The following is a 27,864-nucleotide window of genomic DNA, read 5'->3' as shown; positions in this document are numbered from 1 at the left end:
CGTCTATACGAATCAAAGCTGTCTCATTTCAGTAATTTCTCCATTCATCAGGACAGTCATGAACAAAATGATGTTTTGATTTGTCTACTTAAATGGACAGAGTTAATGTCATTCCAATTAGGAAAGTTTCAGAACAAGTAGCAAAACATTCCTGGCATTTTATTTGGTTATTTACTCTGGACTAGAGTGATTATGTAGATGGTTTAAACAGCTTTTGTAAATTAGCTGTGTAGTATAAAATGCTAATTACTTTTGTTTGGACTGGGATTTAAATTTGACCTTTATCTATTGAAGTGCGTTATCTTCATTTCTTTGAGCTTAATGGAAAAGTATAGCATGACTTTTGATAGTGTTGCCCAAAATTTGTGACTCTGTTGTGGAATTATTTAGCTTTATATGCAGGCAGAGATCAACACATCTTTCCTAATGTTTGCCAATATCATTGGAAAGGTTTTCTCATGCTTACTGAATCAGATTTAGTACCTCTAGCATATGTCATGTAATTTGTTGTTTAGTGGCAGTGGTATAGTGCAATACAAAAAGCTGTAAATTACAGTAAGAATATATCAAAATGAGTTGTGCAAAAAGGGAACAAAAATATTGAGGTAGTGTTCATGGGTTGGATCATTGTCCATTCAGAAATCTGATGGTAAAGGGGAAGAAGCTGTTCCTAAAATATTGAGTGTGTCTCTTCATACTACTGTACCCTCTCTCTGACGGTAGTAATAATAATAAGAAAACACGTCTGGGTGATGGGGTCCTTAATGATGGATGCTGCCTTTTTGAGGCATCACCTTTAAAGATGTGGGGAGGCTAGTGCCCGTGATGGAGCTAGCGGAGTTTATATCCTCTGCCGCTTTTCTCAATTCTGTGCAGTAGCCCCTCCATACCGGATGGTGATGCAACAAGTTAGAATGCTCTCCCCAGTACATCTGTAAAAATTTGCTAGAGCCACTGATGATATACCAACTCTCAAACTCCAAATGAAATATATCAAATTAATCGTTATCAAGAGTTGAAAAGTGAGCAATATTTGTCTTGCTTACAATCAGCTGTTTTTGCCGGAGGATCCATATTGTCCTACTTTGATACATATCACTGGTGGAATATAAAGAATTGAAACCTAACTCTATCCATGAAATTCCTTTAGGGATGTATTGAAGTCAGTAAGATAAATATTTTATAACTAAAGACAAACTGTTAAGTTTCCGATATTGTTGGTGCTTAATGGATTGTTCGATGCTTGGATTCAGAACAATACTGTATTGATTATTCTCTGGAGGAGGACCCATCTCTACTATGGAACATTGGTGTAGTAGCTTCCAGTTAAATACCTTCCATTTTAATTAAACATTAAATATAAAACAAAAGACCTTTGGCCTTTTTGTTAACCGGCTCATGGCAATACTCAACATTTAGTTTTCCATTTTCTCTTGCATTTAGATGTAGATTGTATGGGATTGCCTTATTCTGGCTTCCTGGCTGCACCTTCAGTTTCAGAATCAAGGTGTTTTGTTTTATAACTCCAAAACATAAAGCTAATTGAAAGAAAAATATGGAACTGGGAGATGCACGTCTTGGTTTAGTTTTTACTTTAAGTGAGGTGCACCATAAATGACGTAATGGATTAATGACATATGCCATTCACATAATATTACATGTAACCTGTAATGAACTATGTAAATAAAAATGCTTAATCAAACAATATATTTACAACTGAAATATTAAATACACAACAAAAGCGAGCATTGGGACATGATTATGTTCGGGTGGGCTCTGTGCCCATCCATATGTTTGAATCTATTCCTGATCAAAATTTCCGATTCAGGTGTATATATCACTGACCGATGTCATGAAATATGCTTTGTGGCCACAGTCCAGTGCAGGCCATATAAGTACTATAAGTTACAACATACATAAATAGTGCAAAAGACAATTAATGAGGTAATGTTCATGGGTTCATAGTTCAGAAATATAATGGCAGAAAAGAATGAGCTGTTCTTAAAACGTTGAGTGTGGGGCTTCAAGTTCCTTTACGTCAGGAATTCCCAACTTGTGGTCCACGGACTCCTTGATTAATGGTAGGGGTCCATGGCATAAAAAAGGTTGGGAATCCCTGGTTTACTTTCACCCCAATGTTAGTAAGGCAGAGAGGGCATGACCAAAATGGTCGTCCTCAGGTCACATCTGGAATTTCCAGTTGGCGGACAATTTCCCTCCACGCCGCTCTGACATATTGGGAAATCGTGTACTCAACAAATTACAGCAGTGGCTTGCCTTTGCCTTCTGCCGGGTAAGTTTAAAGAGATCACCACCTCTTACCAAGGTGGTGAGGATCTTTAATGATAGATGCCACTTTCTTGAGGCACCACTTCTTGAAAGTGTCCTGAATAGTGGGGAGAGTGCCTGTGATGGAGCTGGCTGAGTCTACAACCCTTTGTAGCTTCATGTGATCCCCTGTATTGGAGGCTTCATACCAGGCTGGGATGCAACCTGCTGAAATAATTGGGGAGGGGGAGGGTTGATGTTGTGCTGCTGTTTGTGCATGGGAGGAGGAGAGACAGGGCTTTGGGGTTCTAATGTTTTACTGTCATTTATTCTTTGGGGTTCTCCTGTTTTTGTGAATGTCTGCGAAGAGCAAGAATTTCAAGTTGTATGCTGTAAATATTCTCTGATATTAAATTGAACCATTGAAATATTCTTCTGTAGAAATTTGCAAGAGTCTTTGGTGACGTTCTGAATCTTCTCAAATTTCTAATGAAAGAAGTCATACCTTCTTTCTATTGGACCCAGGATAGATCATCAGGCATATAAAACTGCTTACCCTTCACTGAGCTGTGTGTGTTCTCCAGTCTCACTGAAGTCCACAATCAGTTCCTTGGTCTTACTGACGTTGAGTGCAAGGTCATTGTGATGCCACGCAATCAGCTGATGTGTTACACTTCTATAGTCCTCCTCTTTGCCATTTGCCATTTCTGTCACATTGCCTTGAGTGTAGAGAGAGTAGAGCAGTGGGCTCAGCATGCATCCTTGAGGGTTGCCTGTGTTGATTGTCAGTGAGGAAGAGATGTTATTACTGATCTGCACTGACTGATCTTCCCAACAAGAACTTTAGGATCCAGTTGCAGAGGCCCAGGTTTGGAAGCTTGTTGATTGGTACTGAGGGGATGACTGTGTTGAAAACTGAACTGTAATAGATAACTAGGAGTATAACAGGTGTAGGTATTGCTGTTGTTCAGCTGGTGGAGAGTTGAGTGGAGAGCCATTGAGATTATGCCTGCTTTAGATCCAGGACAGGCTCTGTTCTCATTGCTACGATCAGGAAGGAGGTACAGGAGCCTGAAGGTACACAGTTAATGAATCAGAAACAACTTCTTCCCCTCTGCCATCTTATATCTGAATAGACATTGAACCCACAAACACCACCTCACTACTTATTAAATTTTTATTTTTGTGCTGCTTATTTAATGTACAGGTGTCCCCTCCTTTACAAAGGTAAAGCATTCCTATGAAACCTTTCTTAAGCCGAAATGGCATAAAGCGAAGAACCATTAATTTATATGGGAAAAATTTTCGTAAAAGCAAAAATCCTCTTTGTAATGCGAAAACAGGTTACTAATGTAGGTCTTTTGTAAAAACGAAGTGGTGTAAAGCAAACATTCGTAAAGCAGGGGACACATACATATATATTTACAGTAACTCATGGTAATTTTCTCTATTATTATTGTTTATTGCATTGTACTGCTGCCACAAAGGCAACACATTTCAGTACATATGCCAGTGATATTAAACCTGATTCTGATTATGATATTGCTCAGTAAATGCATCAACTGATCACAACCATGCGACGGGCAACCATGGACTGGCAGTGTCCATATCAAGTACAATGGTCATACATGCTTGAGGCTAAATCAGAGGTGGTCTGATAGGAACCATTATTCACCAGGGAAGAGAAAGCAAATGAAGATAGAAGGTACTAGCACAGAGGTGCCAGAACTTAGGGAAATGGGTATCCTGTGGCGACCCACTTTCTGCGCAGGCAAACTGGCTCACAAATAGCCAGCGCGCGGGGAGAGACTTTGGTAATGCACCTCTGACGTCATTTCCCCCTGGAGAGGGCGGGCGCTAGGGATTAAATGCCAGCGCCACGAAGTTTGAATAAACTTGTTATTTCAGCGCTGTGTGTAGCACATCGCTACATTGGTGACCCCAACGGTCCAAACGGGATTTGGACCAAAGATGACAGACTCTTCATCTGTTCACGCAGTTTCGCTAAAACTGCCGACTTTCTGGACACTGCAACCACGCGTGTGGTTTAGCCAAGCAGAAGCCCAGTTCCAGATTCGGCAGATATCCTCTGATTCCACGCGTTACTACCAGATGGTGAGCACCCTTGACCAGGAGATGGCCGCCCAGGTTGAGGATTTCTTACAGTCGCCCCCGGAAGAAGGCAAATATGAAGCATTCAAATCACTGCGCATTGGGACCTTTGGCCTCTCACGGCGTGAGCGGGGTGCCCGCCTGCTTCACCTGGACGGTTTGGGAGACAGACTGCCATCAGCATTGATGAACGAGATGCTGTCCCTGGCTGACGGACACAAGCCCTGAGCAAGCGTTCCTAGAGCAACTGCCTGAGGACATACATCTGCTGCTGGCCGACGCAGATTTCAGCGACCCCTGGAAGGTGGCGGCCTGGGCAGACGTGCTGTGGAAAGCCAAGAGGGAGAGCGTGGCATCCGTCGATCAGATTACCAGGCCACGCACCCAACAGCGGACCAGACCAGGCCCGGCAAGGGGGGGGGGGGGGCGCACACAACACAGAGGCAGGAGTGAGGAGGTCAGTGAACAGTGGTGTTTCTACCACCAGCAGTGGGACACATAAGCCCGCCGTTGTCGCCCGCCCTGCAAGGGCCAGGTCCAGGGTCAGCTGCCGCTAATGACTATGGTGGCTGGCCACCAGGACAGCCTGTTGTACGTCTGGGACAAACAGTCGGGACGCCGCTTCTTGGTCGACACCGGAGCGGAAATCAGCGTCTTGCCCCCAACGGGGTACAACACCCGCAACAGGAAGCCAGGACCCACCCTGAGGGCCGCAAACGGCAGCACGATACGGACCTACGGCACCCACACAGTGCAGCTGCAGTTCAGCGCCAGCCGGTTCACGTGGGACTGCACACTGGCCGCGGTGGCCCAACCACTCCTGGGGGCAAACTTCTTGCGAGCTCACAGCCTGCTGGTCAACTTGCAAGGGAAAAGACTGGTACATGCCGAGACTTTCCAGACATTCTCCCTGGGTGAAGCCAAGTTGCTGGCCCCACACCTGGACTCCATCAGGTTGTCGGACAACGAATTCACCAGAATCCTGGCGGACTTTCCATCGATTCTGGCACCGCAGTTCACGGCAGCCATGCCCAGACACGGGGTACAGCACCACATCCCAGGGACCACCCCTCCACGCCCGCGCACGAAGGCTCCCCCCGGAAAAGTTCCGCCTGGCGAAGGAGGACTTCAAGAGGATGGAGGAATTGGGGATCGTACAGAGGTCCGACAGTCCATGGGCCTCCCCCCTGCACACGGTGCCCAAAGCAGCCGGAGGTTGGAGACCATGCGGCGACTACCACAGACTGGACAAGGCTACAACTCCAGACCGCTATCCCGTGCCGCACATACAGGACTTTGCAGCAAGAATCTTTTCCAAAGTAGACCTCGTCCGGGGATACCATCAAATCCCGGTGCACCCTTAAGACATCCCCAAAACGGCACTCATCACCCCATTCGGTCTGTTCGAGTTCCTCCAAATGCCGTTCGTCCTGAAGAATGCCGCACAGACGTTCCAACGGCTAATGGATGCGGTGGGACGCGACCTGGACTTTGCGTTCATCTATTTGGATGACATCCTTATAGCCAGCAGTAGTCGCCAGGAGCATCCGTTGTCCCACCTCTGCCAGCTCTATTCCCGCGTGAGTGATTTTGGCCTCATGATCAACCCGGCCAAATGCCAGTTCGGTCTCGATACCATCGACTTCCTGGGCCACAGGATTACTAAAGACGGGGCAACACCTCTGCCCGCCAAGGTAGACGCGATCCGCCACTTTGCCTGGCCCAACACGGTCAAAGGCCTGCAGGAGTTCGTTGGCATGGTGAACTTATACCACCGTTTCCTCCCCTCAGCAGCCCTTATCATGCGCCCTTTGTACACCCTGATGTCGGGTAAAGGCAAGGACATTACTTGGGACGAGGAGGCCGTGGCCACTTTTGTTAAAGCCAAGGAAGCCTTGGCAGATGCCGCGATGCTGGTGCACCCCAGAACGGACGTTCCGACCGCCCTCACGGTGGACGCATTCGACACAGCAGACGGTGGGGTGCTGGAGCAGCTCATCGAGGGGCGCTGGCAACCCCTGGCGTTCTTCAGCAAGCACCTATGACCACCCGAACTCAAGTACAGTGCTTTCGACCGGGAGCTGTTGGCACTATATCTGGCAATCTGGCATTTCAGGTGGTACTTAGAAGGCAGGTCGTTCACCGTGTTCACGGACCACAAACCGCTGACCTTCGCGTTCACAAGGGTGTCCAATCCCTGGTCGGCTCGCCAGCAGCGACATCTGTCCTACATCTCCGAGTACACAACAGACATCCAGCATGTCTCAGGAAAGGACAACGTCGTGGCGGACGCACTCTCCAGACCAGCGCACCCATCTATCAGGACAACCGTCCGGCTGGTCTCCAGCAAGTTCGCATGGCACGGACTTCGCAAGCAGATCAGTGAATGGGCCAGAACTTACGCGCAGTGCCAAACAGCCAAGGTGCAGCGGCACACTAAAGCCCCGCCGCAGCAGTTTGAACCCACCCACCGGAGGTTTGACCACATTCATGTGGATATCGTGGGCCCCCTGCCAGTGTCCCGAGGAGCGCGGTACCTCCTAACTATGGTAGACCGGTTCACGAGGTGGCCAGAGGCGGTCCCGCTCACCGACACATCTGCCGATTCCTGCGCCCGAGCACTGATTGCAACCTGGGTAGCACGTTTCGGGGTACCGGCCCACATTACTTCCGACAGAGGTGACCGGTTCACCTCCAGCCTGTGGTCGGCTGTGGCCAGCCTGTTGGGAACACAGCTACACCACACTACTGCCTACCACCCGCAGTAGAGCGGACTAGTGGAGCGTTTCCACCGTCACTTGAAGTCAGCTCTCATGGCCCGCCTGAGAGGACCTAACTGGGTGGACGAGCTTCCCTGGGTCCTGCTTGGAATTCGCACAGCGCCCAAAGAGGATCTGCACGCCTCGTCGGCCGAGTTGATGCACAGTGCACCCCTGGCCGTCCCAGGAGAGTTCATACCAGCCCCAAAGGGGCAAGAGGAAGAACCCGCAGCAGTCCTGGACAGACTACGCGAAAGGCTCGGCAACCTGGCCCCCGTACCGACTTCACAGCACGGATGGACCCTGACCCATGTACCCAAAGACCTGCAGAACTGTAAGTTTGTATTTGTATGAAGGGGCGGACACCGGGCGCCGCTACAGCAGCCGTATGAGGGGCCGTTCAAGGTGATCAACAACAACGGGTCCACGTACATTCTGGACATTGGGGGGAAAGGGGAGGTTTTCACGGTGGACCGACTCAAACCAGCCCATGTGGACTTGGCGCAGCCAGTCGAGGTTCAGGCACCGTGGCACAGAGGCAGACCTCCCAAACAGAGGCTGATCCAGACTGTGGACATTGGGGGGTGTATCGCCAGTTCTGGGGGGGGGGGGTATGTGGAGACCCACTTTCTGCGCAGGCGAACCGGCTCACAAATAGCCAGCACGCGGGGAGAGACTTTGGAAATGCACCTTTGATGTCATATCCACCCGGAGAGGGCAGGTGCTAGGGATTAAATGCCAGTGCCACGAAGTTTGAATAAAGTAGTCTCGAAACGACTTACCGACTGCGTGTCGTTATTTCAGCGCTGTGTGTAGCACATCGCTACAATCCAAAGGATATTGTTCAGTTTTAAACTAGCTATGTGACTAAATGGAAGATGCCTCAAATATTCTAGCTATTTTACTTTGATCAAACTTATTTTTTGAAGTTCTGACTTTTTACATCATGGCTTTTGTTGTTAGCTGACCTTGATGAAGTAAGACCCTAAAATTAAATTTAAAATAAAACCTGTTGGCCGAGTTGGGGGAAAACAGTGAAGAATTGGGGAAGGGCATAATTGGGTTTGTACCAGGTAAGATCAGATTAGTCTGTTGCAACACAGTCCACAATCAAATAAGCTAGCAGTGTTCCTAAGGTTCACATGAACCGTCAGTGAAGTGAATTGGGAGGCAGGTACTGAAATGACTATGGTAACTACATTTTTGGAATAAATTCTAGTGGGGGAAAAATTGAAATTAAAGAAATTTGAATTCACTTTCTTTCTCAAAACAGTTCAAAGTGAACTTTTAATCAAAATCCAGATGTCAGTATATATTGCCATGAGATTCATTTACTTGCGGACATTCACACTGAATTGAAAGAAGCACAACAGAATCAAGGAAAAATTTCACACATCAGAGATGGACCAGCAACTAAAGTGCAAAAGACAATAAACTACAAATACAAAAATAAAATAATAAGAAATAAGTAAGAACTAAATAATTGAAAACATGAGTCCTTCAAAGTGAGTCCATATGTTGTGGAATCAATTCAGTGTTGAGGTGAGTGAAGTTTTCACTTCTGCTTCAGGAGCCTGATGGTTGAGGGGAAGTGACTGTTTCTGAACGATAGTATGGGACTGAGGCTCCTGTACCTCCTTCCTGATGGCAGCAATGAGACGAGATTATGGCCTGGATGGTGGGCATCCTTGATGAAAAATGTAGCCTTTCTGTGACAGCACTCCTTTTAAATGTGCTCAGTGGTTGGGGAGGGCTTTACCTGTGGTAGACTACTTTTTTGTTGTTTTTTCCGCTCAGATTATTGGTGTTCCTGTAATGCAACCAGTCACTATACTCTTCATTGTGTATCTGTAGAAGTTCGTCAGAGTTTTAGATGACATGCTGAATCTTCACAAGCTTCTAATAAAGTAGAGGCGCTGCTGTGCCTTCTTTGTAAAGGCAGTTACATGCTGGTTTCCTCCTCCTGTAGTCAATAATCAGCTCTTTGGGTTTGCGGACATTGAGTGAGAGGTTATTGTCACACCATTCAGCCGGATTTTCAATCTCTCTCCTATATGTTGATTGGTCACCACCTTAATTTGGCCCACAACAGTGGTGTCGTCAGCAACTTAAATATGGCATTGGACCTGTACTTAGCCTTACAATCTTATAAAGTGTGGAGCAAGGGACTAAACACCCAGTGTTGTGGTGCACCGGTGCTGATGGTAATTGTGGAAATGTTGCTGCCAATCCAAACTGGCTGGGGTCTACAAGTGAGTAACTCAAGGATCCATTCACACAAGGAGGTACTGAGGCCTAGGCCTTGGAGCTAATTGATGAGTTCTGAGGGGATGGTAGTATTGAATGCAGAGGTATAGTCAATGATATATGCATCTTCACTGTCCAGGTGTGGTAGAAATGGTTAAAACTAATGTCTGATGTTGTTGAACTTCACCGTTCTGGAACAGCTGGGCTTAAGACTGCTGATGTGTGGTGAGAAAAACCTTGGATGATAAGCACAGTACCGGAAACTCCAATTAATAAGATACTAGGCCCTGGAACCAGGAGGGAGGATGCATCTGGGGGTAAATAACAGGGAACAAAGAGGACTGTTAGACTCACGCTGAGAGAATAATTGACATGTCTTTTAAGCAATTGATCATGTACTGACTGTGGGATGCCAAACAAAGTTATGTGAAGTTGTTTGTCTTGCTGTATAAATATGAGCTCTATATAACCTAGAATTCAGAGTTTGGTGGTGGTGGAGACTGCTGCAGACTCTCCATGATATCATGTTAATAAATTCTTAAAACGAAGCTCAAAGTCACTCTGAGTGTTGTTAGTTAGTGTTTCCACGACAGAATCTGGCGACAAGAATGGGATTTCCATTAATGAGATCCGAAGAAAGGCTAACTAAGAGGGTTGAGTTAAATAGGGGACTGCCCTAGCTGAAATGGGGGTAGAGTCTGGATCAAAGTCACTTTTGTGTTCTTAGTGTTTCCACAAAACCAGGTGTTCAGTTGATTTGTGGTTTGCAGACAAATTGATATGGACTTGGCTGCAGTGGGTATTAACCACATATTTATGGCCTAAGATATAAAGCATAATGATCATCAAACAAATTTGTTATTATTATTCTAACAAAGACTGTAAATCTATTCAATTCTGTTTGATTCATTTCTTAGGAGATTCTGCATTATTGCTTGTGTGTCCCTTCAATTATTCCAATATTTTTTAAACTCTCGCACCTAATTCTTGTTCAATATCGCTGACTTTTTCTTTTTCAGATTGCAAAGTTACGTCAACAACTTCAACGCAGCAAACAGAGTAGTCGGCACCACAGAGATAAAGAGAGGCAATCTCCTTTCCATGGCAATCATGCGGCTATTAACCAGTCACAGGTAAGACCACAAAAGGCTTAGATATATCACATTAGCTGTATTCCCAGCATCAAATGTAAAGTAAGGTACTGATAGCAACTGAATGTCAAAAAAAAGATAAAGCAGCTAAGGAAGGAGTCTGACTTTATTTGAGACTCTTTTAGTATTTCCAAGGTTAAAGCAAAAAACTACAGGTGCTGGAAATCTGAATTTTAAAAAAAAACAAGTGCTAGAAATGCTCAGCAGATCAAACAGCATTTGTGATTAGAGAAACGGTTAATGTTTCAGCTCAGTGTTCAGTGATTGACTCAAATGTTCCTCTGTTCGTGGATGTTTTGTTTTTGAGTATTTCTATGGATTAGGCAATGAATATTAGTTATTCTATTTTCTACTTCTTGTCTTTAAGGTGCTTCATCTACTTTATAAGACCACTCCCTCCCCCAGCATTATGTATCAATCACTTATAGATATTTAGCTTAATTCCTCCACTAACTGGAAAATGCCCCTGGTTTGTAGGTATTGCACTGAGGAGTAGATCTTTGAGCTTCAATGGTTGGATAATCCTGTATAAAAGCAAGTCACCATCTCCCATGCAGATGGAACAAGTGCAGCTTAAAGTGGAAGTCATCACTGTTGACCTTGTACTTATAAGAAAAAATTGGTTTTTGACATTTTGAAGTGGAATGGTGATTTCTGTGCTGCTGGAGTTGTATGAGAATTGTATTAAACATATTTACTTGATTTTGACATACCTTCAATCAAGCATTCAGTCAACACATTCAAATTCAGTTAAACTTTGTTCTGTGAGTTTTTTTCCTCCATTTTCATTCATCGTGAGTTTTCTATCTTGGAGTGATACCTGGATTACTTCCTTTAAATTTCTAGATTTCTAGGCAGCCAGTTGCAATGAAAACCAAAATACTGTCCTGTTTGAATATCTAACTTAAGCTCCAGTATTCATTGTTATAAGATTAAGGAAATCATATGAATGAGTCATAGAACATAGAACAGTGAAGCACTGAAGCCCATGATGATGTGTCGATCTTAATGCTATTTTATGCTAAATACCCGTCTGTGTATTATCTATCTACCTGTTCCCTTCATGTTAATGTGTATATCTAAAAGTGTTTTAGACTCGACCAAACTACTGGCTTCTACTAATACATCTGGTATCGTATTCCTGGTATGTATTACTCTATATGTTAAAAAAAAACTTGACCTTCATGTCGCCTTTAAACATCCCTTCTCAGCTTAAAAGTATGTCCTTTAATGTTTGACATTTCCACATTGGGGAAAAATCCTGCCTGTCTATGCTATCCATGCCTTTCATAATTTTAGAAACCTTTATCAGGTGTCCCCTCAGTCCCTAATGCTGTAGGGAGACCAGCCCAAGTTTTCCCATCCTTCTAGCTCATCCCCTTTAATCCAGAGAGCATCCTGGTAAACCTATTCTGCACCCTCAACACAACAGAGCAGTACTGCCTGCAATACCCAAACTGAAATCTGACTAAAGCTTTATATAGCTACAACATGATTACCTTACTCTTATACTCAAATTTTACCTTCATAATTTTCGCTCCCCCAATTTAGTACTTTCTTGCAAAGTCTTACTCCCCCCCCCCCCCATTCATAACTACCTTAAATGGGGTATGCTTACTATTCCCAAAATGTTCACTGAAAGTATTCACCTACTATCAGGTCTGTCACCTGGCCTAGCTCACTTTCCAAAACCAGGTCCAATAAGTCTCTCCTCTAGTTGCAGTCTCCACACACCTCTCTTAGATGCACTGAAGAAATCCCGCCACATTTGAGTTTCTTATATTAAGGGGGTTCCAGTTAATACTGGGGAAATTAAAGCCCGCACTATGGCAACCCTGTTGTTTCTGTGCCTTTCCATAATCTATGTATCTGTTACTCCACCTCCTAATAGCTATTGTATAACCCCATCAGCATAATTGTATCTGTTTTATTTTACATTTCCACGTAGATTGGTCTCTTTAGATGAGGCTCTCCAGAGTGTCCTCTGAGTACCCCCGTGACATTCTCTCACTGGTCAGTAGTTCAACTTTTCTACCTCTTTTATCCCCTCTATCACATCTAAAACAATGAAACCCCAGAACATTGAGCTGTAAGTCCTGTCCCACAAATAACCTGGTCATCATAATTCCATGTACTGATCCAGGCTCCAGATCCATCCTTTTCATATTAAAGTAAAACACACTTCAGGCCAACAGTTGTTGTCTCTTGCTGTTTTTCCTTTCAGCCTTAATTGTCATACCATCTTTTTGCACTCAATCCTAACACCTGTTGTTCTGCTGCTTTTGTTCCCATTACTCATCACTGTCATTTAAACCCTCTTGAGCAGCACTAACAACCTCCCAGCAAGGATATGATTCCCCTCCAGCTCGGGCAAACCGTCTTGTTTGTACCAACCTTACTAGCCTGGAAAGAGAGCCTAATGATCCACAAACTAGAAACTTCCCTCCTGCCCCAGCTGCTTAGTCATGAATTGAGCTGTATTGTGTATCTATTTCTCAGCTCATTGGCACGTGGCACAGTTGTAATCCTGAGATTATAACCCTGGAATACCTGCTTTTTAACTTCCTACTGAACTCCCTAAAATCTCTTTGTAGGATCTCTTTCCTACTCCTGCAAATGCCATTGTTACCTATATGGACCACAACTTGTGGCTGTTCACCCTCCACTCTTAGTATGTCTAATATTTGTTGAGAGATATCCTTGACCCTGGCACCAGGGTGGCAACATAGTCCTGGAATCTCAAATCAGCTTGATAAACAACTTCTGCACCCTCTGCAAAGCCTTCACATCCTTCCTGTTATGGGGTGACCAAAACTACACACAATATTAGGGCACAAATGTTGCCTAGTCAACATCTCTTACAGCTGCAACATGATTTCCTGAATCTTATGCTCAATGCCTTGACCAAAGAAGGCAAGCATGCCATAGGCATGCTCCATAGGTATGGAGAGAAGGCAGAAGAATGAGGTTGAATAGGATAATCAATCAGCCATGATGGAATGGCAAAGCAGGCTCAATTGGACCAAATAGCCTAATTCTGCTCCAAATCTTGTGGCCACATAGCTACATTTGTGGGGAACTGCATCCAGCTGCAACTCTTCATCATCTGGGAGGCTAACGATATCACAGAAGACAGCTTTAGTGAGGGGCTCACAGCAGGTGCAAGCTAGATAGATGGTTGACCACTATGAAAAAGCAGGCAAGTGGTGTGTGAGACACAATAAAATCGATAAAACCTGCAACACAAAGATAGACAACAAACTGTAAATATAAAAAGAGAATTAATAAATAAATATCAAGAACATGAGTTGCAGAGTCCTTGAAAGTGAGTCAATAGGTTGTGGAACCAGTTCAATGTTGGGGTGAGTGAAGTTATCTCCTCTGCTTCAAAAGCCTGATGGTTAAGGGAAAATAACTGTTCCTGAATCTGGTGGTATGGGATTTGAGGCTCCTGAACCCTGATGGCAGAAATGAGACAAGATTATGGCCTGAATAGTGGGGGTCCTTTCAGCGATCTGTGTAGATGTGCTCAGTAATGGGGAGGATTTTACCCATGATGAACTAGGCTGTATTACTATTTTTTTGTAGGCTTTTACATTCCTGAGCATTGGCGTTTCCATCCCAGGCTATGATGCAACTAGTCAGTATGCTCTCCACTGCTCATATATAGAAGTTTGTCAAAGCTTTAGATGATATGCCAAATCTTCACAAAGTTCTAAGAAAGCAGAGGAGCTGCCAGGCGAGCTTTGTAATGGTAGTTACATGTTGGATCCAGGACTGATTCTCTGAAATGATAATTCTGAGGAATTTAAAGTTGCTGACCCTCATCACTTCTGTTCCCTTAATGAGGACGCTCCTGGATCTCCAGTTTCCTCCTCCAGTAATCAATAATTAGCCCTTTTGGTTTTGCTGACATAGAGTGAGAAGTTGTTGTTATGGCACCATTTAGCCATATTTTCAGTCTCCGTCCTATATGCTGATTTATCACCACATTTAATTCAGCCAGTGACAGTGGTGTCAGAATGAATATAGTACCTGCACACTAATTTAGGAGGTCGAAGTGATGAACTGCACATGTATAGGTCAGATATGCAAGCTTAGAGGGCATTGTAAACATCTCTGTTACAAAGCTTTTGTGTTAGAAGCCATTCAGGTTCATGTTGCATTTCATGTTCTCAGTACATTATCACCACACTTTAGCATGTGAAAGTATGCAGTGGTCAGCCACAATTTCTTCACACATAACATCAAGGATAGAAGATTTGAGAACATTCACTTTTGTCAAAATTCACCATGTTAATTGCAATACTGAGGACATTGTGCTCCAGAGACAATCTCTTAAATACCAGTCCCTCTCTAAGAATGAAGCAAATGTGTTGCTTGTGCAACTGGTGTAACTCCATTGTTCTCTGGCCACTATACTTAAATGCCTGTCTTTCACTGCAATCGTCCTTTTAGTGAAAATTCCAATGATCCCATTGGAGCCTATATCCTATCACATACTCTACAGAAATCAGTTTCAGCACCACTTAAATTTTGTGGCAGTTCTTCACAGCAAAGTAATTCTTATAGACATAGCACAGTCAACCCTTTTAACTGATTTGCAAACCAGCCTGGTATTTTCAATATCAATTAGGGTTCGACGTTTTCTGCAATAACAATAATACATCAGGTGGTATCATTTGCCAAAGAATATCATTAATTTTCTCTGCAGTTATAATAATCATGCAAGACAGATTTGTATTATTGATGGCATTATTCAGTGATCACATTGTTTTATTTGTGATGGGCATCTGGCAATGCGATTGGGCAGAAAATACGAAGCTTTTTAATTTGCCTTCATGTGCTGTTTATTATAAGTAGTTTTTTTTGTTGAGATGCCACTTCTTTGTCCTCATTGGAAATCCACTGGTGTTTAAGTTCAAGGGCTTGGTCTTAAGCTTATTAATTATTTTGGTATTTTTCAGAACATCTTTGCTCAGAATTACACAATATAACCTCTTGGGTTTGGGGCGTTCTTTTTCCTGCATGGAATAAACCCAGGCTTTAATGTGTACATTGCATTTTCTGCTGAAAGTCAGAAGCTTGTTTGCCTTTTCCAACTTATTTTCCTCTCATTGCTCACCCATTCTTTTATGAGTGATCTACTTTGATATATATGCAGACAAATCAGTACCATTAAAAGTGTTTGGAATTGAAAGGATATGAAAAAGTATTAAACAAGATTGAGGTACAGATTGTACATGAATCTGCAGATGTAGAACAAGGGATAAATGTCACGCTGTTTTAATGTAAAGAGACGTCTCTGTTGGGCAGGCATATTTATCAAATGTATCTAAAGTACTATTACACTCACTTAAAATACAGATTTGAACAATGAGTAGCCATTTAGGTAATACTATCTTTTTGAACATTAAGGCTGAAATCTTAAGGTGTTGTAGCGGTTACTTTAAAACAAACCAAAACAGCTAAAAGTTCAAGCCAGGAGATCAACATGCGCTTTCAAATAACAAAGTTGCAAAGTTGAAAAAAAGTATGTTCAATCCTTTATTACAAATCTAGCCAAGACGAACAATCTTGTAACAATGAAAAACTAATGAAACTAAATTAGCAATATAACAGTCTGATAGCAATATTCAGCGTTCCAATCAGTGATCTACTTTGCATATTTAAGCAATATCAGATATAGCGTTCTATACTTATTTAAGTAGTTCCAATTAGTGTAACTAAGCCGTTGAACTAAATTAGTGAAGTTAGCAATCTAGTTAGCGTTCCAATAATGCTCCAATTAGCGGTCAATAAAATATATTATTCTTCATGTCTCAACCCCTCTCCACAAAACTAAACAACTAACCACAAGCGTGAATACTTAACTATACTTGCGTGCTTCTACCATTCCCCAAACCACGTGACAGATTACCATAAATAAGTGTGCCACAAAATAGGATACAGACAGAAAATAGATACATGGCTCCTATGGGTGTAAGGTGGTAATTTTGCTCTTTCTTGGTCCCTAACCATCAGTTCTTCAATTCTGTGGAAAGGTACCTGACCTGAAATATTAACTGGTTTCTTGTTCCATTGATGCTACATAACTGGCTGTGTCTCTGCAGCCTTTCCAGCATCTGCAGTTTTATTTGTTTTCCATTTATATGTGCAGTTATTGGGCTTTTAAGTTTTCTGCAACCTTATTCAAACTTGTTGCATAGTTTTTAAAAAAAAGACAAGTGAGAAAATGTCAGCATTAGCGATTAGTCAGAGAAAACCAACAAACTAGTGTTTTGTGAAAGTTTAGTTTCAACGCAAAAATTGTGCATGCACATTATACTTAGAATGCTGAACCTAGACCCTAAAATATTGACTTTAAATTTGCATTTGAAAATACAGAAGTTCAATGTAGGACCTGCTATTCTAGCAGCCATTCTAGTGAATCTTCCCTGCACTTGCTTATGAAAAAGAGATAAATTAAAATAACTAAGGTGGCAGATCCCCAGGGCCTGATTGAGTGGCCATTGTGGGAAGTGACAGAGGAAATTGCAGAGATATTTGCATCATTTTTAGACAAGGGTGAAGTTTCAAAAGACTTGGATTCTAGCTAATGTTGGACAAGCCAGGGGACTGCAAGTCAGTGGGCATGATATCAGTGGTGGGTAATTTACTGGAGAGAATTCTCTGATTGATGGGCTCTACCAGATTTGTATAGTCAAAGACTGATTAAAAATGGTCAGCATGGCCTTGTGCAAAATCTTGTCTTACATTATTTTTTCTGGAAGCGGTAATCAAGAGAGGGCAGAGTTGTGGATGTTAATTTCTATGGACTTCATCAAGATCTTTCATAATGTCTCACATCTAAGGCTGGTCTGGAAGGTCTAGCATGGGATCAAGGGAGAGCTAGCTACATAATTGGCTTGATGGCAGGGTGCAGAGGGTGATGGTGGAAGATTGTTTCTTTACTAGAAGCTTGTGACTAGTGTGCCACAGGGATTGGTGCTGGGGCTATTGTTGAGTGAAAAAAAATTAATAGGAACATGAGGGGCAACTTCTTCATCCATAGGGTGGTGTGTATATAGAATATACTGTGATAGGAAGTTGTTGAGGCTGGTACAATAACAGTATTCACATAGAAAGAAACCATTTAGAGGGATTTAAGCCAAACACAGGCAAATGGTACTAGCTGGGGTGGGTATCTTGGTCAGCATGGATGAGTGGCAGTGAAGGGTTGGCCTTTTTCAATGTAGTATTACTCTAAATAGAAGGCTGTCTTTTATCTTCAGATCTTTTGAGATTAAAGCCAACATACTGGTTTCACACAAAATATTATGCTATATCTGTATGTTAACTGCCAGTGAATTATGTACAATGTTGTCTGGGTTCCTTTGAATATTGTTTCCCAATCTGTCACCACTTTGTACAGCAAATTAAATGACCTTGCATTTTTCTTCATTATATCCATCTGCCATGTTCTTCTCTAGCTGCGCAGCTTGTTTTTTTCACAGCTTCCTCACAAATTTGAGGAACAGCATTTCATATTTCAGCTGGACAGTCTCCAATCTGACGGCATGAACGTCTCAAACTTCCAGTAACTGTTTCCCCTCTGTTCCTCAATCACAAACAAGAAAAAAATCTGCAGATGCTGGAAATCCAGGCAACCGCACAAAATGCTGGTGGAACTCAGCAACCCTGGCAGCATCTATGGAAAAGAGTTCAGTCGACATTTCAGGCCGAGACCTTTCAGCAGGACTGGAGAAAAAAAGCTGAGGAGTAGATTTAAAAGGTGGGTGAGGGGAGAGAGAAACACAAGATGATAGCTATTTTAATTCCACTTACTATTCCCATTCTGATATGTCTATCCATGGCGTCCTCCATTGTCGTGATGAGACCACACTTAGGATCAAAGAATAACACCCTATATTCCTTCTGGATAGCCTCCAACCTGATGGCATGAACATCGATTTCTCAAACTTCTGGTAATGCCCCCCCACCCTTCACCATTCCCCATTCCCTTTTCCCTCTCTCACCTTATCTCTTTGCCCACCCATCACCCCCCTCTGCTGTTCTTCCCCCCTTTTCTTTCTTCCATGGCCTTTTATCCTCTTCTATCAGACTCCCCCCCCCCCTCCAGCCCTGTATCTCTTTCACCAACTTGCCAGCTCTTTACTTTATCCCTCCCCCTTCAGATTTCACCTATATCATTTAGTGTTTCTCTCTCCCCTCCCCCCACCTTTTAAATCTACTTCTCAGCCCGAAACATTGCCTGTACTCTTTTTGACAGATGCTGCCTGGTCTGCTGAGTATTTTGTGTGTATTCCTTTCTGTTCCTTTTCTCTCACCTGGTCCCTGTCACCCCATCTCTCTTTCTCCCCCCCCCCCCCACCTTCTCGATCTGTCTGTTCATCACCCACACATTCCTCCCAGTGGTTCCCCTCCCTTTATTTCATGCTCTGCTTTTCTGTCTTATTTGATTCCAGCATCTTCATCCCTTTGTCACTTCCACCTTACATCATTTAGCTTCTGACATCTTTCACATTTTCCTCTCCCTGTTGAACACCACTAGTCATGGAGCTGCCCCTTAATTGCCTTCGACTCATACGGGAGAATGAGGAGATGATAGATAGGAGCTACAAGAAGGTAGTCACCCCTAGGTTGTAGGAGGCAGATAACTGGGTGACTGTCACGAGAAGGAAGGAAAATGCACATTCAGTGCAGAGTATCGCTGTGGCAGTTCCTTTCAATAGTATGTATATCACTTTGGATACTGTTGAGGGGGACGACCCAACCAGGGAGGAGCTGCAGTGACCAGGTCTCTGGTGCTGTAGCACAGACAAGAAGAGCGGTGCAATGTTGATAGGACATTCCATATTCCGAGGAATAGAGACAACATTCTGTGGACATGGTAGGGACACCCAGGTGGTATGTTGCCTCCTAGGTGCCAGTTTCAGGGTTGTCTTGGATTGTGACCACGGCATTCTCAAGGGGGAGAGTGAGTAGCCGGAAGTCTTGGTACATATTGGCACCAGTGACATAGGTAGGAAAAGTGAGAAGATCCTGAGGAGAGATTGTAGGGAATTACGTAGAAAGCTGAAAAACGGGACTTCCAGGGAATTCCTCTGGATTGCTGCCCATGCCACACACCAGTAAGGGTTATAATAGAGTGATGTAGCTGAAGAACTGTTGCAGGCAGCAAGGGTTCAGATTTATGGATCATTGGGATCACTTCGGGGGAGGGTACAACCTGTACAAAAGGAGGGGTTACACCTGAACCAGAAGGGGACCAATATCCTTGTGGGCAGGTTTGCTTGAGCTGTTCAGGAGGGTTTAAACTAATTTGGCAGGGTAATGGGAATCAGAGTGATAGTGCTGAGGATGAGGTAGTTGGTTAACAGTCTGTGTGTGGTGAGACCGCAAACAAGGACAGGCTGATGAGAGGGCAGAATAGTAATCAACGGGTTGCGTTGTGATGCAAAAGGTGGACAAAATCGAAGGGGTGAATCCAGGACTAAAATGAGATATATTTGAATGTGCACGGTATATAGGAAAAGGTGGATGAACTTGTAACACAGTTACAAATTGGCATGTATGACATTAATGGGCATCACTGAATCATGACTGAAAGAAGATTATAGCTGGGAGCTTAATCTCCAAGGATGCACATTGTACAGGTGGCCCCCGTTTTTCAAACGTTCGCTTTATGACAGGTCACTGTTACGAAAAACCTACGTTACTACCTGTTTTCGCTAAGCAAAGAGGATTTTCGCTTTTACGAGAAAAAGCTGCCCGTTTTGGGCTTGCATTGCAGACAGTGGCACGGGGAACATTTCACTGGTAGAGGGAAGAATGAATTCAATTAAATACCAGCAAATTCTGGAAGCAAACATTACACCGTCTGTAAAAAAAAGCTGAAGATGAAAAGAGGATGGCTTCTACAACAGGATAATGATCCTAAACACACCTCAAAGTCCACAATAGACTACCTCAAGAGGCGCAAGCTGGTTTTGCCATGGTCCTCACAGTCCCCTGACCCAAACATCAATGAAAATCTGTTGACAGACCTCAAAAGAGCAGTGCATGCAAGATGGCCCAAGAATCTCACAGAACTAGAAGCCTTTTGCAAGGAAGAATGGGCAAAAATCCCCCAAACAAGAATTGAAAGACTCTTAGCTGGTTACAGAAAGTGTTTACAACCTGTGATATCTACCAAATACTGGCTGGGATGATGGCAGAGCAGCAATGGCTGGAATTTCTGGAACTTATTTGGAAGGCATAGGTTATATACATTACAAAGAGGAAGAAGTATTCTAAAGGCAAGATGACACAACTGTGGCTAATAAAAGTCAAAGCTCAAGAGAGGGCATACAATAGAGCAAAAAATATGTAAAGTTAAAGGATTGGGAAGCATTCAAATACAACAGAGGGCAAGTAAGAAGTCATTAAGGTAGAGAGGGAATATGAAAATGAACTAGCCAATAATATTAAAGAGGACGTCAAAAGTTTCTTCAGGTACATAAAGTGTAAAAGGTAAACGAGAGTGGGTATCAGACCACTAGAAAGCGATGCTGGCGAGAATGCAAGGAAATGGTGAATCAGTCCTCACTGTGGAAGACACTAGTAGTATGCTGGAAGTTCCAGGTGTCGGATCATGAAGTGTGTGAAGTTACCTTGACTAGGGAGAAGGTTCTTGGGAAACTAAAAAGGTCTGAAGGTTGATGTCACCTAGACCCAATGGTGTATACACCAGGGTTCTGAAAGAGGTGACTGAAGATGTTAGTAATAATATTTCAAGGATCACTAGATTCTAAAGAAACCATGTTGATGAAGGTAGAGCAGTGAATGTAGTGTATATGGATTTCAGTAAGGCATTTGATAAGGTTCCCCATGCGAGGCTCATTCAGAAGTTAATGAGGCATGGAATCCAAGGAGACCTAGCTTTGAGGATCCAGAATTGGCTTGCCCACCGAAAGTAAATGGTGGTTGTGGATGGCTCATATTCTGCATGGAGGACAGTAAACAGCGTTTCCTGCAGGGATCTATTCGAGGACCCCTCCTCTTTGTGATTTTTATAAATGACCTCGATGAGGAAGTAGAAGGGTGGGTTAGTAAGTTTACTGATGACACAAAAGTTGGGGGTATTGTGTATAGTCTGAAGAGTTGTTAAGGGTTACAACGCAACATTGATAGGAAGTAGAACTGGGCTGAGCAGTGGCAGAGTTCAACCCAAATAAAGTGTGAAGTGGTTCATTTCAGTAGGTCAAATTTAAAGACTGAATATAATATTAATGGTAAGAGTCTTGGTAGTGTGGAGGATCGGTGAGATCTTGGGATCCATGTCCACAGGACACTCAAAGCTGCTATACAGGTTGACGGTGTTGCTAAGAAGATGTATGGAGTGTTGGCATTCACCAATGGTGGGATTGAGTTCAAGAGCCGTGAGGTAATGTTACAGGTATATAAGACTTTGGTCAGACCCCACATGGAGTACTGTGCTCAGTTCTGGTCACCTCACTACAGGAAGGATGTGGATACTATAAGATGATGAGAGGCATTAATCATGTGGATAGTCAGAGGCTTTTTTCTAGAGTTGAAATGGCGAACACAAGGGGGCATAGTTTTAATGTGCTTGGAAGTAAGTACAAGGAGGATGTCAGTTTTTCCACATAGAGAGTGGTGGGTGTGTGGAATACACTGCCAGCGAAGGTAGTGGAGGCGGATTAAATACGGTCTTTTAGGAAACTTGGATAGGTACGTGGAGCTTAGAAAAATAGAGGGTTATGCAGTAGGGAAATTCTAGGCAGCTTCTAGAGTAGGTTACATGTTTGGCACAACTTTGTGGGCTGAAGGGCCTGTAATGTTTTGTAGATATCTATGTTTCTATGAAATGGTTCTGGAAGACTGGAAAATTGCAAATGCCATTCTCACTCTTCAAGAAGGGAAAGAAGCAAAAGATAGGAATTTACAGTGGCATGCAAAAGTCTGGGCACCCCTGATCAAAATTTCTATTACTGTGAATAGCTAAGCGAGTAAAAGCTGACCTGATTTCCAAAAGGCATAAAGTTAAAGATGACACTTTTCTTTAATATTTTAAGCAACATTACTTTTTTTATTTCCATCTTTTACAGTTTCAAAATAACAAAAAAGGAAAAGGGCCCGAAGCAAAAGTTTGGGCACCCTGCATGGTCAGTTCTTAGTAACACCCCCTTTGGTAGATATCACAGGTTGTAAACGCTTTCTGTAACCAGCTAAGAGTCTTTCAATTCTTGTTTGGGGGATTTTTGCCCATTCTTCCTTGCAAAAGGCTTCTAGTTCTGTGAGATTCTTGGGCTGTCTTGCATGCACTGCTCTTTTGAGGTCTGTCCACAGATTTTCGTTGATGTTTAGGTCAGGGGACTGTGAGGACCATGGCAAAACCAGCTTGCGCCTCTTGAGGTAGTCCATTGTGGACTTTGAGGTGTGTTTAGGATCATTATCCTGTTGTAGAAGCCATCCTCTTTTCATCTTCAGCTTTTTTTTCACAGACGGTGTGATGTTTGCTTCCAGAATTTGCTGGTATTTAATTGAAATCATTCTTCCCTCTACCAGTGAAATGTTTCCTGTGCCACTGTCTGCAACGCAAGCCCAAAGCATGATTGATCCACCCCCGTGCTTAACAGTTGGAGAGGTGTTCTTTTCACTAAATTCTGCACCCTTTTTTCTCCAAACATAACTTTGTTCATTGCAGCCAAAATGTTCTATTTTAACTTGATCATTCCACAGGACTTGTTTCCAGAATGCATCAGGCTTGTTAAGATGTTCCTTTGCAAACTTGTGACGCTGAATTTTGTGATGAGGATGGATGCAGGAAACGTTTTCTTATGATGACTCTCCCATGAAGGTCATATTTGTACAGATATCGCTGCACAGTAGAACAGTGCACCACCACTCCAGATTCTGCTAAATCTTCCTGAAGGTCTTTTGCAGTCAAACGGGGGTTTTGATTTGCCTTTCTAGCAATTCTATGAACAGTTCTCTTGGAAAGTTTTCTTGGTCTTCCAGATCTCAACTGGACCTCCACTGTTCCTGTTAACTGCCATTTCTTAATTACATTACGAACTGAGGAAACGGCTATCTGAAAACGCTTTGCTATATCTTCTTATATCCTTCTCCTGCTTTGTGGGCATCATTTGTTTTAATTTTTGAAGTGCTAGGCAACTACTTCGAGGAGCCCATGGCTGCTGATTGTTGGGACAAGGTTTGAGGAGTCAAAGTATTTATAAAGTTTTGAAATTTGCATCACCTGGCCTTTCCTAATGATGACTGTGAACAAGCCATAGCCCTAACAAGCTAATTAAGGTCTGAGACCTTGGTAAAAGTAATCTGAGAGCTCAAATCTCTTGGGGTGCCCAAACTTTTGTATGGTGCTCCTTTCCTTTTTTCACTCTAAAATTGTACAAAGCAAAAATAATGCACTAATCTTGCTTAAAATGTTGTAAAGAATGTTTCACCTTTAAATTTATGACTTTTGGAGATCAGTTCATCTTCTACTCGCTTAACAATTCACAGTAACAGAAATTTTGACCAGGGGTGCCCAGACTTTTGCATGCCACTGTATAGGTCAGTTAGTCTGACCTCAGTGGTTGGGAAGGATGTTATGATTGTTAAGGATGTGGTTTCAGGGTACTTGAAGGCACGTGATAAAATACGCCATAGTCAACATGGTTTCCTCACAGGAAAATCTTGCCTTGCAAATCTTTTGGAATTCTTTGAAGAAATAGCAAGCTGGAGAGACAAAGGGGAATTGGTTCATGTTGTGTAGTTGGATTTTCAGAAGGCCCTTGACGAAGTGCCACACAGGAGACTGCTTAACAAGCTACAAGGTTGAGGTATAATCAGGTAGATTCTAGCATGGATAATGCAGTAGCTGATTGACAGGAGGCAAAGAGTGGGAATGAAGGGAGCCTTTACTAGTTGGCTGCTGGTGACTAGTGGTGTTCCACAGGGTTCTGTGTTGGGAACAATTCTTTTTACATTATATGTTAATGATTTGGATAAAGAATTGATGGCTTTGGTAGGTAGTTTTGAGGAAGCAGAGACTTAGATGAGGAGAATGGGCAAGGAAGTGGCAAATAGAATACAATGCTGGGAAGTGTATGATCATGCAGTTTGGTCGAAGAAATGAAAGGGTTGACTATTTTCTAAATGGAGAGAAAATACAAAAAACTGTGGTGCAAAGGGATTTGGGAGTGCTTTTGCAGGATTCCCTAAATGTTAATTTACAGTTTGATTCTGTGGTGAAGAAGTGAAATGCAATGTTGACATCAGGGCTGGATTAACCTAGTAGCAAAAGTAGTATATGCTATGGGCCCCGCGCACTAAATGCTTGCAAGCTGCAGTCTGGTAAAATCGGCATTTTCACCGTTTTCTCACGACTGTTAGAGTGAGTTTTGGGTAGATTATTCATTTACACTTAAATAAAGGACTTCAGCCATCTGTCTTCTGTTCTTTGACAAAGTACTGTGGATTGAGTTCATAACAATGCATTTCCTAAAAACTGTGAACCCAGTTTCAATGCATCTCTGGCACCTCTGAGACAAGAATGCTAAATTTACAGGTAGTTGCGAAGACAGCATATCTGTGCTTTTTGAATATGAATTGTCCTCTATGTTAGCACATAATGTACCAAATAATGTATTATGGATTTTAACTGCAAAGCCTCATTTGTTTCATCAATGACCTTCCGGGAAGGAGAATAATCAGCCTTGCTGGATTTTACGTGGTGTATATCCAAGGATCTTGTGATCTGCTACCTTAATCCTGTAATCGTGGGAGTTAGAGGGGGATAATAATACAGACAATCCCTGGGGGTTACGAATGAATTCCGTTCCTGAGCCCGTCTTTAAGTCGGATTTGTACATAAGTCGGAACAAGTACATCCAGTATTATTTAGCGTCAGTTAGTCAAACGTTTGTCTTAATATATAGTATATATTTTACCTTTCTATGCATATAAAACACTTAAGAAACATATGTATTCCAATAATTAAAGCACTGCGTTGCTTAGTAATAATTGTAGCTTTCATTGGGGCAGGGTCTTTCACATGCTCCACTATTCTCACTTTATCCTTTATCCTTTAAAATTGTTCCGATCGTTGACCGACTGTAGCCTAAGGCTTTTCCAATGACCGATGATGTTTCACCTCTTTCCGATCGCTTTATCATTTCCACTTTATTTTCAATCATGATCACTTCCCGTCAACGGAACAGAAACACTGCGGGTGGCAGGTCTCGAACTTCGCCGGCTCTCAAGGTCCGCCAGGTCCCAAGGACCACCGCATTGAGACAGGTTAAATGGGACAAGTGGGGGCCATGCTGGGTTTGGGTTTGGGTATTTGATCCTCCGCAATATTCTGCATGGGAATTTAAACTGCAGGTGGCAGTGTTTTTTTTAAACGAGGTCGAGTTGCGAGCTTGACATCAACCCGGTGCGCTCGGGAGCGGCCTGTCACTGGATTGAACTTGGGAACCTCCGTTCTCGAGCCCGGTGCCACCAGCTGACTGACCAGAAAGGGGGGTGGGGGTTCAGGGTGAATCTTGCTGAGAAAAATTTAAGCCAAATACAAAGTTACACACTTAACACAGTGTCAACAGCAACGTCTTAAAATGGTGGACGGCGTTCTCCTTCCTCGGTTGGTAAGTATGAGTTGTTTGTAAGTCAGACGTTCATAACTCAGGGACTTACCTGTATCAGAATTGCCGGTGATGCTCACCTCCCATGAAGCTGGAGAAGAAAGCGGAAAGCATTTTCACATGTTGAAATCGAAGTTATTTGCCCTGAGATAGAATATCTTAATCGATTACTCATGTGAAAAAATGTTCGAATTAATGAGATCCGCTAATGACAGGACGTTTTGATAGACATGGATTGTGTGTGTTGTTTCTGTGCAGTTCGATGTCTCACGTCACAAATGAAAAAAACTACTAACAATTCCAGTGACAAGTCTGCATGACCCAGGTTAAATTGTCAATTGGTATTCCTACACGAAATGAGACTGAGAGGAACAAGATGACATTCTAGGGACTGTCAGGAATAGGAGTTGAAAATCTGAAAGGGAGTGCTGATAGATCAGGTTATCAGTAAACATCTCTGGTTCCGCTAATTGTTTCAAGGCATCAGATGATTTGCGAACAACCCCATTTGAAACAGGCAATGATTCTAATGTGGAATGTGAGTTGGAACTGGAACATCATCTCGTATAGAAAACTGTGGTGTGAATGCATTTTCATTAACACGGCCTAAAATCGCATCAACAGTTGCTGCGGGCAAGGAGATGTCACGGCCTCCTTACAAATAACCAATAGGTATTTACCCGGGACACTGATCATTCCAATTACTGTGTAACAAATAATCTGTGCTTGTACCATTGTTAATCCCAGGCTGTAAAAATTTAAAAGTCTGCTCCCAATTTTCTAATGTTCCACTTTTCATAAAAGATGGTGAGGGTAAATAAATTCAAACAAAGTGCAATTATCAAATTTCTTCTGTGTCTACTGGGTAAAATACTTCACAGATCAGACGTTCAGAGTCCACCACGTTCAGAAGAACATGAACTTCTGCGTGAAATAGACATTTCCAGTATCAAAAACAAATTTGCTCATGCTAAATCTAGAAAATCTAACTTTTAAATTGTAGTTTTGTTACTTTTGACTTTTGAAATTGATACCTACATGTAAGTAATACTATTACTGAAGTGTCAGACATTTGTTGTATTATCTGGCTGTATAGTAAATGAAAAAATTGAATCACTTTATGCAAGTAAATAATTTATGTTTTAATACTTAATGTTTTTTTAAAATTTAGGGCCCCTTTATAACATATGCTACAAGCCCCGCACTAGCTTAATCCGGCCCTGGTTGACATTCATTTCAAGAGGACTAGAATTTAAATGGAAGGGTGGAATGTTGACTGGTGAGGCCTCACTTGGAGTATTGTAATCAATTTTGGCTCCTTAGTTTAGAAAGCATAGTTGAAACTGGAGAAGGTTCAAAGGAAGTACACGAAAATGATTCCAGGTTTGAACTGTTTGCTATATGAAGAGCATTTGATGACTCTGGGCCTTTATTCACTGGCATTTAGATGAATAGGAGTGACCTCATTGAAACCTATCAGTTGGTGACAGTCCTTGATAGAGTTGATGTTGAGTGTTTAAGAGCAGAGGACACAGCCTCAGAATAGAGGGGAGTCCTTTTAGAATGGAGATAAGGAGAATTTCTTTAGCTGTGGAGTGCTGCATCTGGAATTCATTACCACAGGCAGCTGTGGAGGCTAAATCTGTCTGTATATTTAAGGCAGAGGTTGAT

At 42.8% G+C, this 27,864-nt stretch overlaps 1 protein-coding gene across 2 annotated transcripts in view; it reads left to right on the top strand.

Annotated features, from left to right (window-relative positions):
* LOC140728157 (protein FAM117B-like) overlaps positions 1–27,864 on the top strand; it is a 231,214-nt gene that overhangs the window by 111,072 nt on the left and 92,278 nt on the right. For both annotated transcript variants that reach the window (XM_073046414.1, XM_073046413.1), the window contains exon 4: positions 10,406–10,519. In XM_073046414.1, coding sequence (XP_072902515.1) covers positions 10,406–10,519 — 114 coding nt within the window. The remainder of the gene's footprint in view (positions 1–10,405; positions 10,520–27,864) is intronic.

The sequence above is a fragment of the Hemitrygon akajei genome, chromosome 5, assembly GCF_048418815.1.
Source record: "Hemitrygon akajei chromosome 5, sHemAka1.3, whole genome shotgun sequence".
Classification (NCBI taxonomy): domain Eukaryota; kingdom Metazoa; phylum Chordata; class Chondrichthyes; order Myliobatiformes; family Dasyatidae; genus Hemitrygon; species Hemitrygon akajei.
The sequence above is the reverse complement of the archived record's forward strand: the minus strand, read 5'-3'. Positions and strand labels throughout refer to the sequence as shown.